Below are 20,146 nucleotides of genomic sequence, written 5' to 3'. Positions count from 1 at the left end.
CCCAGTGGCGTAACTCTTCTCGCCGGCCCCCGGTATGTTCAATTTTTCAGATGCGAAAAACCATGTCATTTTTCGCTGTATTAATTCCTATTATTTTCTACCTCAATTTTAAAATCATTACCAACCCTTCCTACTCTCACTTCAACCCTACTTCTTTATAAATACAGACAGTTTTAAAATAGCAAACGAATAAGCCTCTCTCTCGACTGTTGACTGCCACTAGCAACAGACGTACTCTCTCTACTGTTGACCGCCACTAGCAACAGACGTGCTCTCTTGACTGTTGACTTTCTCTAACAACAGACGTCCTCTCTCTCGACTGTTGACTGCCGCTAGTAACAGACATTCTTTCTCTTTCTGATAGTTCCGCGAAAAATATCGCGAATTCTCTTTTGAATCGTAGAGACAAGAAACGCAAATGTGCTCTATCTCTAGATCTTAGTGTTAGTACCGCGAGACACTTGTTACGAAACCGGTAGAGACAGCTCCTCCGTACGAAGAACAACCGCAAGTGAAAGGCTGTAAATACCGCGAGTGTGTGTGTGTGTAGCAGCAGTATTGGTAACGCTTTATAAACTTGATTTGCTATTACCTGTATAACCCTTTATTACCTATCCTAATTATTCTGAACCAGCCCTGTTAATACAGTCCTCATACACTGAAATTATATTCATAATTTCACATACGTACACCCTTTTTTGTACAACTACTACATATTAGTTTTCTAACGTCTTAACGCCTTTCGATAAAAATCAATTAAGAGCTTTCAGTGAGCCGCGAGATCTTATCTCTCACTGTACCATTCAGCCAATTCGAGTTTACTCGTGACTTCTATACAATGCCGCAGTCTCTTTGGATGCCTTACTGTTGCAGTTGAAGTATTTATCTAGCTTACGTGTGATTCGAACCATCAATCCACGCTTTGAGCCGTCAAGACGACATTATATTGAGATACAGATAGTAACAGTAACATGAATATTATGAAATATTAAAAAAATAGGTCTATAATTAAATAAAAATCTACTAGTCAACATTCGAACCTATAGGACGGCAAGCTGTATACTGAGGCGTCTTGTTTTGAGACTGTTGCAGATGTAATGTTCCTTTTGACGTAAAATTTTACATACTATGTATATCATTCCTTTGATCTAAATGGCAATTGTAGCTTTGGAAACTGCTGTACGAAAGATTTCTGCGGATGAGCAGTCAAACCATCTTTTCAGCTTGCTACTTTTACTTGGTTGCTACATTCTACCTGCCCTACATCTACAAACCCATTCTTATCTATATCGTACATCGAATCAGGAAAAAGAAGACTTTAATTTTTTTGCAAATTGCCATATTTCGTTTTGAAAGCCCGCCATTTTAAAATACAGAGGCTCCTCGTTTGCCAATTTTTGGGCTTTGCCACTACAGTTTAATATACACAATATACACAAAAAATGCAGAATTTCGGCCTGGAACAATGTCCCAATATAAGGTATAGCGCGTTCTACGTAGTCTAAAGGCGGGGTCCCACCAGTCGCGCTATTCTACGCTGCATTGCTCTGCTTCGAGCAGCGCGGAGCAGAACTACACAGAGCGGCGCAACTTTGCGCATGTGATTCTAGAGGAGCAAATAAGTTCCAGTTTTTATTTACGCGCGCACGATGAAAACAAAATTAGCAATAGCAAGTGGTGCTGTTATAGTAATTAACCATTTTTTACAAGAAAAACGAAAGACCCGGAGGAAACGTCGTTATTGGGTTACACCAGTATTTAAAAGTAGACAAGTTTATAATGGAAATAATCTTTTAAGTGATTTAGTTGCAGGACAGTTTCAAAATTTTTGTCGTATGTCGTTAAACGATTTCGAGTACCTGTTAACAATGATTGAACCAGTAATAAGAAAGAGATGAAACAAAGCATTTATCAATGTCTACTGAAATTAAAATGTAAAATTAGCTTTGCCTGTGCCCATTGACTTTTTAATTTTCACCTTTTCCCTTCTATATGAAGACAACAAAGACGTCATCTTTCTTTTAGCTTCAGCGACGGAACAACCGATATTGTCTACAATAAATGCCTATGCATCATATTTCTTACTTTTCATATGATAATTATTGCTTTTCGGATTCCACAATTCCGGTTTGTATCTGTATGCCTAAATAAGTTTTTCAACTTCTTCATGATTCCACTCAAAACTCATCGCGAAGATAGTAAAGAAACAGAATAATCTGTAAAAATGGTCTTCAATCACAAACACCGTTCCAACTAAACGCGCACTTTTCTTTGATCTACACCATAGCACACTACCACCTAGCATTGAAACTTCCGTGTTAAGGAATAAAACAATGATTGGCGCATCACCTAGTGATCGGGCGCATAACTATATATACATGGCGCTAAATTCAAAAGTTTAGTAATATTACCTAGGATTGTGAACTCATTTTAAAGTAAAGGAAAATCGATATAATCCTAAAATAACAAGAAAAATCCTTATCCTATACGAAAATAAATATTTTTCGTATACTTTTTGGGTTTTCTTGTTATGTTGGGACTATATTTATTTTCCATTACATTAAAATGCCAAAGTGGTTAAAAAAATTACAGAATAAAATATAGAATAAAATCTTTATTTATAAAAATGTTACAAGAAATGTTATATGTGTTACAAGAAATATTAATAATACAAGCCATGTGTAGTATAATTTAGTTTTCTTAATGTTGTGACAAGAACGGGTCAGTATTTAAATAATTGTTTTGTCATTCTTATCAAGTTTTATGTGAATAAAAGCCTAATTCTGCAAAAGACATTTTACTACAATTTTATTCGCATAAATTTACAATGGGGAAGTACTTTAGACCAGATAAACTAGAGGCTGGTCCAAACTGTCAAACTTCCACCAAAGAATTTAAACATTAGTAAGTATATAACATTCAAGAATTTTTTAGAAAGCAATGAATCTAAAGATAAATCCCTAGAAGGTAAAGATAAGTACATGCTTTTAAAAAATTAATCTATGATTACATAAGCGAAGCAATCAATCTGGAAAACCAATTGCTTTTTTCACACATACCCTCACAGATTCTGAATAAAAACATTATGCAATTGAAAAAAAAGCAAATGAGTTGAAGTATTTAAAAAAATGCAGACATTATCTGGTAGAAAAGCAATTCTAACCAATTACAGATTAAATCACTATTTGGTTTATATAGAATGACGGTATATATCAAATCTAACAAGGAGAACTAGCTTTACTTCACAAGAATTTATTAATTATCTACACTCTAAAGGAATATATTCAAGTAGAACAACACCATATAATCATGAAGAAAATGGTTAAGTCGAAAAATACAATGAGTTATATGGAAATTGGTGAATCTAGCATAGAAAACCAAAAATTTAGAATTCACTTAATGGAAAACTGCTTTACCATGTGCTCTGCACTATATAAGAAGTTTACTGTTGAATTGTTATATTATTGAATCAAGATAATGATGAAGGTCCAAATAACACACTAGAGAATTCCACTACTAAATAAATACCAGATGAGACAGAAAATTTACCTGTTCAAAAACCTGATGATAATGATGAACCAAGATTGGAAAATTCAGATTTTCATTCTAGCTGTAAATCAGCTGGAGCTAAAAATAAACCAAAATAGTTGCAATATTTTGTTCAAAAATAGGGACGGGTGAATGTAGTATAATTTAGTGTTCTAAATGTTGTGACAGGAACTTGTCAGTATTTAAATATTTTTTTTGTAATTCTAATGTCAAATTAAAGCCTAATAAGCAACAGACAGCCATCAGACATTCTGAGTTTTTTGTAGTACTTTCATCCTAATGCAATAACACACACTATCAGTGGTCAGTGAAAACTCTTACAGTCTGGCGTTCTACTCACAGAAAGAGAGAACTCAATGACCCTGCTAAGTTGGAAACAGAACAATTAAATGATTTAGTTCTAGAAAGAAGTTTATATACTTTTATACTCATACTATATGTTATATATTTATATGATAATACTTTTATTCTTATAATCAGAATCATAATATGAGTTCCAGAAAAATATTCTGGTTATCAACAAAATTATGATTTTGATTAGATTAGCAAAATATTGCTTCTTGCAAAAAGAAAACCCAAGAATGAGGAATAACCGAATGATAGCAAATAGAAAAAACGAACAAAAAAAAAGAACAATGGATAAGGTAAATAATTTATTTCTAAGGTATGCTTAAAGTTTTCACCCAGAATGTAAGCTTTGCTAAAACCTGATATAGTAACTTTATTTGCTCAGTATAAACTCCAAACAACAGAGGATAATAATGTTTTTATGCCTGAAATGACAAACACAATTACAATCAACAGATTTTTTCACCAGTATGTCATCTTAAGATCAGACATCCCATCCCTGTCATCAACAGAATAGGAAAGATCCCTGTCAACACATTCAAATTTATTTATTCATAACTCTGAACGCCTTACCGCTGTCTATGTGGATGCAGGCTAATATACGGGACAAGCCGATTAAGTGTTACAACTTAGTGGTTAAGTACACAGTATTTTAAGATAATAAAATTAAATAATGTGAAATAAAAATATATTATGTACACAAACACATGCATGTACACATACATATATATATATATATATATATATATATATATATATATATATATATATATATATATATATATATATATATAATTAAAGATGTAATGACATTTTAAAACCTATAAACCCAACAGTTAGTTCTATGATTCTAAAATCCAGCACAAACAATAAAGATGGAAAAATAACATAACAAAAATAAAAAAATATGTAAAGTATTACCTAGTTACAATAAAAACATGAAGTATTTTACACAGTTAAGTTTCCAAACTCTATGGTACCAGTAACTCTTCTACTAATATTTATATATTTATTGAGGGACATATTAAATACATTTACATTTAGGTTGTTTAACAAAGATAAGTATCTATTCAGTGGGCTATTAGCACCATAGGTTGTTTTACAAAATGGAACATTAAAAGTACATAGATGAGGCAAACCATGGTATTATAATATGGTACTCTAAGACCAATCTCACTCACAAGAGAGGGACAGATCCCTCCTCATACTTAAAGCAGGCAAGCTCATAGACCTCTCCATGATAGTGTAGTCATGGTCTGCTAATCTAATCCAACTTTGAAAGGCGCACACCTGTAGAAATTTATGCCGAACCCTCTCTAAGGTGATGCTTTTTAAGATAGTTGTTGAACCACCACCTACAAATAATTCAAATACTAAGCTAAGTAAGACTGGTTTTATAATATATAATTTTAGGTTAAATTTATAAACTAATTTTATAGTAAAAGGTCAGATATAATGTGAATAAGAATATAGGTCAGTGGTATAATAGTTCTTACCTGGTCCTGGTAAAAACAAACTCGGAACGGCTGTTCTCGTAATACCGCTATTTCCAACATTGACTATATCTTCCTCTTTAAAATGACTAGCGCATACACGAAAATTGTTATAAATAGTTTCTTTTGCAGCATTCTCTAATTAGGACTCTTAACAGCATTCACCCATTTATCAAACATATCCATATAATGTCCTGGACTTAAAAAAGTAGTATCAAAGAATATAGACGCTTAAGCGTCTATATTCTTTGGTAGTATCCATGCAATCTGGAACACATCTTTTTTGTTCAGTTCTTCGTCTCTACATTGTTATTCCATGTAATGTGTTCGATTCCATAATAAAAAATCGTCGAAAATTGTACGATTTTGCACTATTTATACAAAAAATTTTAAATTATAAAATAAATTATAAAAAATAAAACAAATACAAATATGGCGCCGTATTTGTCTAAACTCAACTTTGACTTGATCACAGCACACTCACTCCGTGCAGGAACGAGACTAGCAGCGCCACCAAGCGAATGGGCGCCTAATCCGAACATGATTTGACCTTGGCTATCCCTGTTACCAATCTAGGTGTAATTTATCTATGATCTACACTACTTTACCGACAACCAACGGATAATGTTCGTTCTTGTTTGAACTTGCACGGCGCAGCGCTACTTGTCGTTCCCACTAGTCGCTCAAGCTCGCTCCGCGCACAAATGTACCAAAACAAACAGCGCGGCGCAGCGCAGCGCGACTGGTGGGACCCCGCCTTAAGATCGCACTGCAGGATCACTACGCTCATAACGTAGTTAATCAAACTCAAATTTTTACATACATTTAAAATTAATAGAATACATTGATAATACGTTGCCAGTCAAGAAGTCGCCGCAAATATTTTTAATTCAATTAGTAGTAATTAATTTTTGAGCACATTTTATTTCGTTCATTTATTTTTTAAAATACGCTGCTCATGACGTAAACGCATGTTTTTTATATCAAATTAAAGCTATTTTTTTTAATATGATGATTGGCTGAGAAAAAATGGTCGCGAATTAGGGGTGCCAGCTGTTAAAAACGCGAAATATCAAAGATAAAATAAAAGACAGCTAGCGCGCAACGCTACTGGTTGGAAGTGTCAGTTGTGTGAATTTTTAAAGCATGCGTCGATTTATATAATAATAATATACATACTACCATTTGTCAAACCAGTTACCTTAAATGATAAAAAAGAAGGTTCTGCATTACGTAGAACCCGAGATATTGTAGTTTTTTAAGCCCTTCCGTTTTGAAGCTCCGTTTTCAGTTTTCATGAGCTTAACAGACGTTTACACCACCATGCGGCCTCACATCGCATCAATTATTTATAAGTACACAATTAAAAATTAATATACTTTTTTAAAAATATGAAAATCTGAGATTTTTTAAGAGAATCAGACCAGAAAAACATTTTAAGTATTGACAAAGCACCTGTACAGCCATTTGAAAATGAGTTTTTCTCTCTCAAATATAATAAACAAATAGAATTGTTTAAAAACTACTCGACCGACCGGCATATCTTTCGAAAATATAGTAACTGCATTAAAACTCACATTGTGTGTTTTAAATGTTTTTATTAATTATTTTAATAATTATTGAAAAAATTCTTACTTTCAGGTTTAACCCTTTAACGCTCACACTATTTTCTAATAGTGAAATGCTTAGTGGCTACATACTTAGCCACCCACGTTAAGGTCAAAAGCGACTTTGATAATTGTCCGAAAATGGGCTCTATGAGCAATGATAATATGCTTAAACGTTTGGAGTCTACATTTTTACCCACATTTACTCCACGTGATTGCAGTGTGATTTTTTAAAAAAATGTCTAAGTGTCCTTTTTTATGAGCAATAAAATTGAGGTACGTGACGTGACTTTAGTTGATTTATATCCGTTGAAGAAGGAACAGTTGTTTTAAAGACAAATATCAAGTTTCAGTGTTTTGTTTGTTATCCAGGGTCATTTACAAACATCAAATTAAATATTAACAAAATATTAAAAGTAGACAGTTTGCTTTCTCAGTTAAAAGAAATGAAAATATATTTTTTACTTCCTGAAGTTTTATGCGCATGATTATTACGTTTTTTGTAACCTGTATTTACTGTAGTTTTAAGTGTAAGCAACTGTAGTGTCTCTAGTGGTTATCCTATTTGAGTTTTACATAAAAAAAATGGAAATTTTTTGTTTCCGCTTTCGAATGGCAAGCCATTATACAGGGTAGCGTCATGTTCAGTGACTTCATCAAATAGATGATGTACTGTACTGTAACTTTCTAATGTTGACTTTTTTGCAGGATGGCAAAAAGATCATACTCTTATCGAAATCTTGAAATATGAACACAGAATATTCATATCATATATTCAATATCTTTTTTGAAATCCTTTAGGGGAGATAGTGATGCTGATGATGTCCGACAGTGTTCTGCAAAAGCAAGAACGTCAACAAGAAGTAATTATATAGATATACTCGATTGTGACAGTGATGACTCAATTCAAGATCCTGAATATGAACCTATAATTAGAAAATCTGGAATAACCGAAGCAGATGTAGAAAGTGAAAGTGAAACAGAAAGTGCAACTGAAGAAGATAGAGAAGAAATAATTCAAACTTTTTCTTTTACCAAACAAGAAACAAACCTTAAATTTGATTCTTTTATATTAGATAAAGGAAAAAACAATATTTAAAAAACGACGTGAAACAATTACAAGACAGAATGGAACAATTCGAGAAAACAAGTAAAAAGAAAAGTTTGATTATATCGGGTTTAAAAATAGATACAAATGATGATAAGAAAAAGAAAGAAAGCATGCAAACATTCATATCACAAGAACTGCAAGCGCAAATAAAACTGAGGAACGCAACAAAAATAGGAGAAACAGTCTCTGCCATAGAAACAGGAACCTTCGCGGATAAAATTAAGATACTAACTAAAGAAAAGTAATTGAAGTATCATAAATATCGCACCTACATAAATAATGAGCTGACATCAAAAGGAAAGGAAATATAGAAAGAAATAGTTAAAATAACAAGAAAAGGAGAAAGTAAGGGAAAACAGACAAAAATAAGCTATAAGAAGTTGATTGTGAATGGGAAAGAATGGATATGGGATGAAGAAAAACAACAACTAAAAGAAAATACCGGAAAAAAATTGCCAAAAACTAGTAAAAGGAAAACAACTGGAAATGTATGATGCCAAAATGGTAAGGCTTACTTAGATCAAAGGCTAATGATACTTAGACCAATTTATCGAAAAATACACAAAAGATATCCTTGCCTTACAAGAATCGTAAAAACTGGGAAATGAAATAATAAAAATAGGAAAAATCACACTGTTCTAGAGTTGAGATACCAAGAGATATTTTGGAGTGGGATTCATAGTGTCGGAGAAAGTAAACAAAGCAGTTGTAGATTTTCAACCAATATCAGACCGAATATGTTACCTAAGAGTAAGCTGAAAGTATAGGGAGATAAATATAACTAATGTACATGCGTCCACTAAGGATAAAAATTAAGAAAATAAAACAGAGTTCCACGAAAAGCTAAGCACCCTAATAGGGAATATAGAGAAATATGATATTGGTGACATGAATGCTAAAGTCGAAAAAGATAAAATATATCGAAGACTAACACGAGGGCGAAATTTACGCAAGGAATCAAATAAAAAAACGGGAAAAAGTTAATAGAATTTGCTACAGAGAACAAAATGATGAAAGCTAGTACAAGTTTTGATCACAAACACATTTATAAAGTAGCATGAACTTTTCCTGATGGAAAAGTAAGAAATCAGATAGATCATGTCCTAATTGAAAGCAAACAATCGATTTCAGAAGTGACAGGGGCAGTGATCATACACTAATAATAGCAAAATTAAAACAAGAACTGTTATAATACCAAAACCTGTTACCCAAAACCCAAAACAGACTAAGAGAAGAAATAATTAAAAAGCTAGAGAATTCAGTTAAACAGGATATTTATGAATAATAAATACAGATATCTATGTCGGAAGCAGCGAAAAATGCATAGAAAGATACCGAAGATACCGGTAGATGTGTCATCTCTAATAGCAATATTCTTGACAATTTTTGGAAGTTTTTTAGAAGAAGAATCTAACTTATACGCACATCAGAATGGTATTCAGCTAAATATTAGCGTTGAAGAACTCAAAGCGTTCTTGGGAATACAGATTATTATGATGTTCCATCAATTACCATCAGTAAGACTATATTGGTCTTCTAATGAAAATTGTTGTACAAAGTTCGCTCTCTTGTAGATTATTTGAATACACGTATAAAACTTTTTTATCCAAGTCGTTACTTGTCGATTGACGAAAGCATGAGTGGTTTCAAAGGTAGATCAGCCATGAAACAATATGTACCTTTGCAACCAATTAAAATGGTGTGGGCCATAGCTTGTGCTGCTACTGGATTTCTTTTAGGATTTGATATATATATCAGGGAAAAGGAAGTATTGTTAATGAAGAATTTGGACTTGGTGAAAATGTTGTGCTGACACTGAGTTCAATGTTTCAAGCATGTGGGTACTGCTTGTTTTTTGACAGATTTCTTATTTCAATACCTTGATTGAGTAAACTGCTCAATTTTGATTTATTTGCTTGTGGAACTATGATGTCAAACAGAAAGTATTTTCCTAAACATGTATTGTGTTCAGATAAAAATTTGAAATATGGTGAAGATAATTACGCCATGTCTGACCAGATATCACTCACAAAACGGCGAGATCGAGGAAAAAAATGTGAAGTAATGACACTAATATGCAAAAACCCACAACTAAAGCAACTATACAGAGAACTAATAAAACTGGCACTAAAGAGCAGATTCTATGTCCACAAAGTCTTGCCGATTACAATCTGAACAAGGGCGGAGTAATCTATTTGATCAGCTAATGGCTTGTTATTCTATTTCATTGAAATCTATGAGATGGTGGTTAAAAATATTTTTTTATTTGGTGGATGGTGCAATAGTTAATTCTTTTATTTCATATAAGACACTATCATCACTAACTGGAAAACCCATGTCTCATATGTATAGGCGTATGTTAGCTGACCAATTAATAGGAGACTTTACGAATAGAAAGAGGTCTGGAAGAAAAATTGAAGGAATCACTGTAACAAAGAAAAAACTGGAAGAACCTATAATAGACATCAAGTTATTTCCAATGTTGGCGAACATTTACCTGAAAAGGGTAAATGCAATAGATGTGCTTTTTGTAGCACTAAAAAAAGTGTAAAAGGATCCAGTATACAGTGTACAGCATGCAAAGTCGCTCGTTGTATACAATGTTTTGAGCCTTTTCATAAAAATTAAATTTTTTTTTTAATTTATAATTATAATACCTAATAGTATTTCTTTTATTTTGAAATTTTACTTTAATTAGAATATTCTATTAAAATTGTAGAGTGCTAATTTAGTTTAAAATTACTATTATTTATTATTACTATTACTTTAATTAATAAACAACATAACTTATTTGCGTGTATATTTATTTGTGTCCACATTTTTAGCCACTATTCACGAGCTATTTTGTCGTATTATCAAAAAATAAGGACATATTTTCAGTACAAAATGGCCTTATTTGCGTATCCAGCTCCGTTCCATATTGAAATAACGTTGTTATTATTATAAGAAAAAAATGTGTGCATTCAGAGCATTTTTTAGTGGCTACAAATGTAGCCACTAAGCTTTAAAAGGTTAATTTGCAATAACTTTTTTGTTTATAAACATTTTTTAATTTTGAAAATCTTATTTTAAAGAGCAAGTATTTTTAAGAAAGTCGCCTGCAGAACGTTTTCTTCTAGAAAGCCTAGTTTTTTCACAATATTGAAATGAACGAAAAAAGTTGCTTTTTTGCTTATATGTTATATTGACTTCTTCCAGATATTCCAGTTTAAAAATAGCGCTCAGTAATTTTTCGATTTTTAAATGCTTCATTTCCTGGAATAGTAGGTGAATCAATCATCGTCCTATGGCTGTATTTGTTAGATGTATGCTATTGTCTATGGACAGGTGGTTTAAGTTAATCGATTTAGTTTCTATGAGTAGTAAAGAAACGTAATATAAAAATAATTCTGGAATAATGTCACTTGTGCAAAGATCCAGTGGATGGACTGTATATTAAATCTGAACAGATATTATTCGAAATATGTGGCATTTAGGTTCGAAATCTGTAGCATAGATGCATATATTAATATTTCGAATTGCTACCCCATCAATATATATTGATTTTTGTCCCTACATACATTTTTAATGTCTTTTTAATTAACTAAGTCTCTCTAATTGTTACAGACACCTGCACAGAAACGTAGGAGCATCGAAGATGGTTCTGGACCATCCACGTCGAAGAAAACTAGAAGATCGTCGCCCCGTCTCGACGAAAACGGAATTCGAGAATACTCTAAAAGTGTAAACGATACCATTAAAGATCGTCATTATGTCGGGCTGGAGATTTTAAACAGACAGTCGCTAATAGATGAACACGTAAGTTTAATTTTAATACTTTGAATATATTTTTAGATATTTTCTTTTCCAAAATCAATGAAGTTCGCAACTATTTTTTATAACGCATTTCCTCAATGCTATTACAGTTGTTTGTATCTTTAACGTTCATATTTCTGCGTCATCCAACTTTTCAGACTAGACTTAACAATCGACAAGCCATGCCATTCTACGCCTCCTTATGCTTCTTCTTCCTTGGATCTTTCCCTGCATAATCAGTTGGAGCAAGGTGTATTTCTCTCCACGTGTAATATGTCCGAGATATTCCAATTTTCTTGTTTTAATTATATTTAAAATTTCTATTTCTGTATTGATCCTTCTCAGAACCTCTTTGTTTGTGACGTGTTCTGTCCACGATATTTTCAGAATTCTTCTATACACCCACAGCTCGAATGATTACAGTTTTTTCATTGATGTCGCATTCAACGTCCAAGATTCCATTCCATAAAATAAAGTCGAAAAAACATAGCACCTCGCCAACCTAACTCTTAGTTTAAATTTTAAATCTCTTGTACATAGCACTCTTCTCATTTTGTTGAAATTCACTCTAGCCTTTTCTATTCTGATTTTGATCTCCTGAATGTAATCATTTGTGGAGTTAATCATTGTTACCAGATATGCATATTTGTCCACTTGTTCGACGTTGGTTCCGTTTATTAGAAGATTCTCGTTCTTTCTTTGAGTTTTCGATATTCTCATAAATTTCGTCTTCTTGACATTCATTGTTAGACCATACTCTTTTCCATACTCGGCTATTAATTCTGGTCACCAGTCTCTGAAGATCTTCAATATTTTCAGCTAAGATCACAGTGTCGTCCGCATATCTAATGTTTTTAATGGTAACTCCATTTACCTTATTCCAGCTGTTTCACCCTCAAGAGCGTTTTTCAGGATCTCTTCGGAGTAGAATTGGCGACAATACGCATTCCTGTCTCACTCCACATCTAATTTCTATTTCTTCTGACAGCTGTTCGTTAACACGTACTTTTGCTCGCTGTTTATAGTATAAATTTGATATGATCATGAGGTCGCTGTAGTCAATCTTCTTTGATTTCAGGACATCCAATTAATTTTTTATGTCGTACTTTATCGTAGCGTTTTTAAATAAAACGAGCGGTTCGAATTTATATGAATATATTTATTTATAAGTTTACAGTTCGATAGTATCTTAACAACTAAACTAACTCATAACATCGTTACATATATATCCTAAAAGTATTATTTTAGAATAATCTAAAGTAGTATAAAAGTTAAAATAGTAAAAAAGTATAAGTAAAATGGGACATTCACATAACATAAAAGACAACACAAACATCTAAGAAGTCAAAATAGGTAAAACCCTAACCTAGATGAACGTAGAACGTAGGAAAGAAGCCGGTATAAATACTCGAAGTAAAATTCTCATGTCATTTATGTTAGGACCTCATAAAATGACTATGAATGTGGATACTACCCTGAATTGCCTTAGTGATAAAATTGCGGACGTCGAACCTTTAAAGGTTTAAAATTCTTTTGATACGAGAATTCGACGGACACCATGTTCCTCGAGCTCCAACGATTAAAGGTGCCATGCAAATGGTTTTCCCTAGATATCGGGTCTGCATGGTCTGAAGGAATCGAGGCTCAGTGTACAGCGCCGTTTTATTGGCGGCGGCTGTACTTAGGGGTTCGGGCCCCTTCCAGCTGACGGCAACGTCCACGACAATTACACGCTCATCCTGTAACGTTGACGTTAACCGTAATAGCTGCACTCTTACCAGCGTTTATCGGCATTCCTCTGCAATTGGAAGGCCAGGCTTTTCTCCTTCAAGCTTGCATATCAGCTCATCGACCACCATGTTGAAGAGGTAGGGCGATAAGGGATCTCCCTGTTTGACGCCTCTACTCATCTTAATATTCGATGTGTACTTGCTTCCAGCAGCGACCCTCGTACGACAATTCAGGTACGAGTCCGCCACATGCCGCTTGAATGTCGCGTCTCACCCGAAGCAATTCATTGCCCGTTCAATAGATCGTTGTGAGACCGTGTCGATAGTTTTTCGTAAGTCGATGCATAGAACGTTGTATGGACGAAGGCCTCTTCTTCTTTCTTTGATTACCGTTTGAAGCGTCAAGTTGTTCAATAGAACGCCATCTATTAACACTGAACATAATATCACCGCAGAATTTGCACGGCCAACAGAAGCTATTTTGGGCTCAATCTCCTTAAATCTACAATTTTATCGAGAAATACAAAAATAAAACCCTACAAAACAATAATACGCCCAGTCCTAACATATGGTTCAGAGATCTGGACTCTAACAAAAAGTAACGAAAACATGTTGGGATGTTTCGAAAGAAAAGTACTAAGGCGAATCTATGGAGTAGTGAATGTCAATGGAGTGTGGAGAATACGATACAACTTCGAACTTTATAGAACATAAGGATCCAGATATCGTAAAACATATTAAGATAAGACGTCTGAGGTGGATAGGGCATGTAATGCGGATGGAACAGAATGACCCAGCTAGAAAAACGCTCCTTGATAACATCGATGAAGATATGAGAAATACGCGAATACGTGCTTGGCGGACGAAGGCGATGGATAGGGACGACTGGAGAGAAATTCTTAAGGAGACTAGGATCCACGCAGGGTTGTAAAACCAGAATGATGGAGATTATACCAATATTTAAGAATGGAGAAGTAACAGACTAACAACTCTAGAGGACTGTCTCTACTGAGGCCAACATACCAAATTCTAACAGCTCTCATCAGACAAAAACTCACTAAATGCACAGAAAAAAAATAGCGTGTCACTTGGGGAGTGCCGACAGAAGTGAATACTTCTTACAGCGTGTTATTAATATGTGTAGGTTAATCAAATTTTATGTCTGCTTATTACTGACTTGTTAATACATATTTTTTATAATAACACTACACATTTTAGTTCTTTGTACTTAAAAATTTAAAAAATCCTAATTTTTTTCTTTAAAAATTTTGTTTAATGATTTTAGTAATTTTCAAAATTTGTTAAATATAATACCCATATTCGTCGTATACATTTTCATTATTATCTTGTGTTTATGCTTAATTATTTCATTTTGATTATTATTATATTCTAAAAAGAATCATGAATAACGGGGGGAGGGTATATTAATTAATTTTCATTAAAAGCTTTCCATTTGTAAATACTTATCTATAAACGACTATAAAACTTCTAAAATAAACTTTTTTTGACGTGACAACGTCTTAAATTAGGTTGTGGCTCGGAGTCATTCATGAAAAAGTGTAACGCCCGCTCACGTCTGTTACAGTGAGTCACCGAACGAGAGAGAGGCCCGCCGGACCGGCGAATGCCTTGCGTCTCTCTCCCACTCAAACATGATCGGTCCGCTGCGCGCGCAGCACTAGAGAATTAGGCGCGTTGAATCGGTGCGTGCTTCCGTGCTTGTGTCTTTCCGCTCTTTCTCGAGCGTTCTTGGCGTTCAAGACACATTACAGCAGAAACACTTCCTTTCATTTCATATTTCTCCTATCATCGTCCTATCCTCAACAAAATCACTCAAATAGAAATTAGTTAAGTTTAAGTTTACATGTACAATGTTTTAGTAAACAAAATATATTTCTATAGTTAAAATTTGTGTAATTCTTATTTTCATTTAATTCCTTGTTCCTATTGTGCAATTTAATAATATTCATATCAATAAATATTCTACCGAGAAAAAGAAGTTGTCACGTAAAATCTTCGCCCGTAAAACCGACTTTACAGGCAACCGATTTTTTTATTCTAATTAATTTTATTTAATTTGAATAATTTTATTTAATTTTTATAATTAATATTTATATTTTTGTATAATAATTTTATTTAATTTTTTATATTTTATTTAAATTTATTTAATTTAATTTTTTAACTGATGGTTTTAGACTACAGAGGAAGTCAAAGTTTGGAAAAACCTTTGAATTCGTTTTTCTCAAAAAAAAGTTTTATAATTCAATTACAAGTGTAGTGTTGAGGTGACAATATGTAACATTGAACTTCATATATTTTATTTGACTAAATTGTAATTCATTGGCTTTCTTTCTTTCTGCATAAATTAATGTTTTTTGTTTATTTTAGGCAGAAGACAGCGAGTTGGATTTAGGATCGCAATCAAAATTGTTGGAGACGAAAAATATCAATCCCTCAACGAAGAGGTTCGGATTTATTGGATTAGGCACCATGGGCACCGGTATCGTAAAGAACCTAATTAACTCTGGCCATACAGTTAATTTATACAACAGATCCACGAAAAAAGTAAGTCAAACATTTTCCTAAAAATTTATTTAGATGGCAAGGTTTGCAAACACAAAAAAAGTTACACCCATACTGTTCGAAAGTTTTATATCTGCTTCATTTAGATTTGTATTCGGAACTTGTCTCTGTTATCCCCATTGAACTAGAAGTTCCGGTGCAGACCAATAGACCTCTCGGTCTTCTTTTTAGGTACAAGTTGTTGAAAAATGTAGCGTTTTACCAAAAAATGTTATACACAAGTAGTGGACAGTGGGCAAATATGGCTCGGCTTTCTCACTGAAAAATAATGCTGTTCCGCTAGCTAACTTAGGATGAGTTTAAGTTTGCCGATCTTGTAAGCTGCTAATGTTGTATCGCATCCTGAAAAAGCATGGAAAACAGTAAATTCACTGCAATGATACACGCTTTTGTGAAGGCTTAAAACAATTGGACACTTTGGACACACGACATTGGACTGCTCCCTTCCTAATGCCAAGAGCAAGACAAGAATGCCAATGTTCTCTGCTACGAAAGTCACAGAATCATGTTTGGAATGCAGCAAGCGCAGAACGGATGTATATCTGCATCAGATTCAGCCTGGTCGACAATAAAACCCACTTCTGGATAGAGCAGTTTTGACAAGATCTATCAAGTTTGTTTTGTTCTTTTTATTACCAAGAAATTTATCTTGGAATAAATCGGATCTTCGGAGCGCTGTAAAACCGAGAAAAATTAATGAAATTATACAAATTTGTAGTGAAAATGATCCGTTATAATATTGCTCTGACGTCATTTTATTGTAAAATGACTATAAAAAAAGTTAAGGCCGAAAAGAAAATTTGTTTAAAAATTTTTAGTTATTTTTGTTAGTAACATTTTTATTTTCAATTTTACCATAAAAAATTTGTAGTGAAAATGACTCGTTGCAAAATCCTATATAATATTGCTCCGACATCATTTTATTGTAAAATGACTAGAAAAAAAATTGAGCTGGAAAAGAAAATTTGTTCAAAAATTTTTAGTTATTTTTGTTAATTTTTAATTTTACCATAAAAAGTAATAGGACTAAATTTGTAGACAAATCTATTTGCTACAAATAATTTCTGTTAAAATTTTCTGTAGGTTTGCTCGTTTACGGGATACAGCGTGAAAATCCTTTACACTCATTCCAAGATGGCAAGTATTCAACAACCCAGCAAACTTCGGAGCGCTGTAAAATCCAGAGAAATCAATGAAATTAAACAAATTTGTAGTGAAAATTATTCGATGATATTGCTTTGGTATCATTTTATTTCAAAATTACCAGAAAAAAAGCTTTGCACCTCTTTTTTTAAGATGACTCCAGAAACTTAAGCCTATACTTAGCTCCCCCCCCCCCCCCCCCAACACATGAAAAAAAAAATTACGTCTCTAAATGCACGTTAAGGCATAAAAAATGTAACATTGCCATGGACTGTCTCTTTCGTAAGTTGGGGGAGTATACAGATATCTTGTTTTGTAATAACTCTTAGTAATATTTTGCCTATTTGTCTATTTTTATTGGTTCTATCTTTACCCTTTCATGGGTATTCTGTTTAAAGTTCCTCATCGTTTTCCATACATCCTTTGCTTTTGAGTTTTCCATTAAACTGTCTATATCTTTACATTTTTTTTCCAAATTTGTTCTTCTGCTATTTTTTTTTGTTTCATAAGTTTGCGTTCTTTATTCTCTTCTGTCTTCTTGATCGATATCCTGTGGTCAGCCACTTTTGATAAGCTTTCTTCTTTTCTTTTATTTGGTTTTCTAACTTTGATATCAACCAATATAGTTTTTTGTTTTTATAATGTATCTACTCATTTTCCTTTCCAATGGCTTCTCTGCTGCTAGGTGTATTTGGGTTTTCGTATCGTTTTTTATTTCTTAATCCTTGTATCTTTCGATGCTGGTCGTACTTTTTAAAGAATCGACTAGTCATTTAGTTTATGTAGGTACTTTTTTTCCTTAGATGACGCATCAACGACGCAGGGTTATTAGCGTTAATGGACTGTGTTATAAAATTAGAACTCGATAATAGAATATTACCTAACAATAACAAAAGATAATTAGAAAAAGCCCTAAATCTATACAGAGTAAAATACTAGATTTTTGATAATAGCTTGCAGTCTTTAAGGAATTGGATAATATTTTTTGTATTACTATCTTTTCCAAGAGCACTATTTAATGTTGCTGGTATGTTATACATTTTGCGTTGCACTTCATACTTGGGAGACTACAATAAACAATGTTTTATCGTTAAAACACTTTTACACATATCACACATAGGTTTATCAGCACGTTTTAGTAGGTAAGTTATGTGTTAACCGAGTATGGCCAATCAGGAGGCGAGTGAAGGTTACCTGTTCTCCTCTATTTTTTAATGATATTATTTTGCATAAGTCTCGCTGTCTGCCTCGATGTGGAAGTCTGGATCCATTTGTCGAAGAATTTTATTCCTTATTCGGGTCCATCTACTTTTAATTTTTCGATCAATTAGTTTAGGATATATTTTTTTCGGTAGATCTGTGACTTCAGAAATTTCATTGGTATACATACTTGCAATGCTTAGTGGGTCTGAAGATCCTGTACTGTTTTCGATGAAATCTATTAGTTGTTCATAGTTTAAGGAATAACTGGAATTTTGGTCTTTAAATAATTCTTCTGCTGGTTTCAGCATTTCCTCTAGCGTCTTTTTCGGTTTCTTGTCTTGCTTTAATTTAGCCTTTTTCTCTTTGTTTTTTGGTAATTCAAAAATATGTTTTGATGAAGGAGTTGGGAACGGTGTAGAATGCTCGGAAACTGCCTTTTTGTGGTACTGGATCTATTTCTATTTGGTTAGTTAGGAGTTTTGTGCTTAGTGTTTCATGTTGCACAGCTTGTTCGTTAAGTTGGGTTTGCTTCCGTTGGATGTCACTAGTTATTTCGTTAGTCACCTGATTGTTACTATTTTTAATAATGTTTTCGCCTGCTTCTGTATTGTGAGGTATGGAAGTTGTGTAGCCTGATATAGATACCGTTACTGGACAGTCTTTTGCTAAATGCTTGGTATTTTTTACATATTTGACAAGTCTGATTTTCAAAAGATAGGACTATTTCATATGATGTCTCATCATGAGTGACAACGAAAGAATCGGGTAAGGTATGTTTGGTTAAAGGGGATATGTAGGTTTGCCGCCTGAAGAATAATATTTGTTGAAATTCAGGATTTGATGTCCTTATCCGATGAGGGTGACGAAAGGTTGACCACCAAGTGCTCGCAATTCAGATTCTAAGGTTAAGTTTGGAATAAACGGACATACGTTAGAGAGTACTAGTAGTTGACTGGGGGTGATTAGTCGTCCGTGGTTAGTAATAAAATCATCCACTAATTTTTCATTTGCTAAGTAAATGCATATTCTGTTGTTGGACAGCGTTGAACAGAAAATAATATTGATTGGTCGAATTATTAGACTTAAACTGTGCAATTTTGGTGTTGTCAATTGCATCAAATACGATTGCTTGATTTCTTGATAGAAAAACATTAGCGGTCTCGTTACGGAAGAGTAACTTTTAGATTGTAGAGATTGTTGGTCTGGTGCAGAACTCCATTGAGTTGACGTAGATGAGGATGCCATGATGTGGTTACTAATATTGTGTGCGCCAAAATATTAATTATTTGGGTCCAGAAAATACTGGCCTATTTATTAAGTTGTTGGTATATATGTATTTAAATAAAGTCACCTTACCAATGTTTATCGTTAAAATATACATTCACAAAACGCGTGTTTAACTTTTGCAAAAAATATAAAAACGAATAATTAGCATTTAACATGCTTACTCGTTGACTGTTCTGATCTAGGTACCTTTTTGATTTTATGTTTTCTCCCTCGTTAGATTTTTTATTAGATTGTGTATTAGAGTATTTTGGAAATTGACATTTTATCTCCAAATGCATTAATGGTCAAGATCTTTGC

General features: G+C 33.3%; 1 protein-coding gene and 1 long non-coding RNA gene across 3 annotated transcripts in view; one reads left to right on the top strand and one right to left on the bottom strand.

The window, feature by feature from the left end:
- Positions 1-20,146, top strand: part of LOC140437484 (cytokine-like nuclear factor N-PAC) — a 115,451-nt gene that overhangs the window by 37,332 nt on the left and 57,973 nt on the right. For both annotated transcript variants that reach the window (XM_072527044.1, XM_072527043.1), the window contains 2 exons: positions 11,715-11,906; positions 16,022-16,198. In XM_072527044.1, the coding sequence (XP_072383145.1) occupies positions 11,715-11,906; positions 16,022-16,198 (369 nt within the window). The remainder of the gene's footprint in view (positions 1-11,714; positions 11,907-16,021; positions 16,199-20,146) is intronic.
- Positions 2,595-5,531, bottom strand: LOC140437487 (uncharacterized). Its single transcript, XR_011950382.1, has 2 exons — positions 5,394-5,531; positions 2,595-5,252 (listed from the first exon to the last, which is right to left on the bottom strand). It is a non-coding gene; the product is annotated as an uncharacterized lncRNA (long non-coding RNA).

This window comes from Diabrotica undecimpunctata, chromosome 3 (assembly GCF_040954645.1).
Source record: "Diabrotica undecimpunctata isolate CICGRU chromosome 3, icDiaUnde3, whole genome shotgun sequence".
In the NCBI taxonomy this organism is placed as follows: domain Eukaryota; kingdom Metazoa; phylum Arthropoda; class Insecta; order Coleoptera; family Chrysomelidae; genus Diabrotica; species Diabrotica undecimpunctata.
This window is presented reverse-complemented; position numbering and strand designations above follow the sequence as displayed.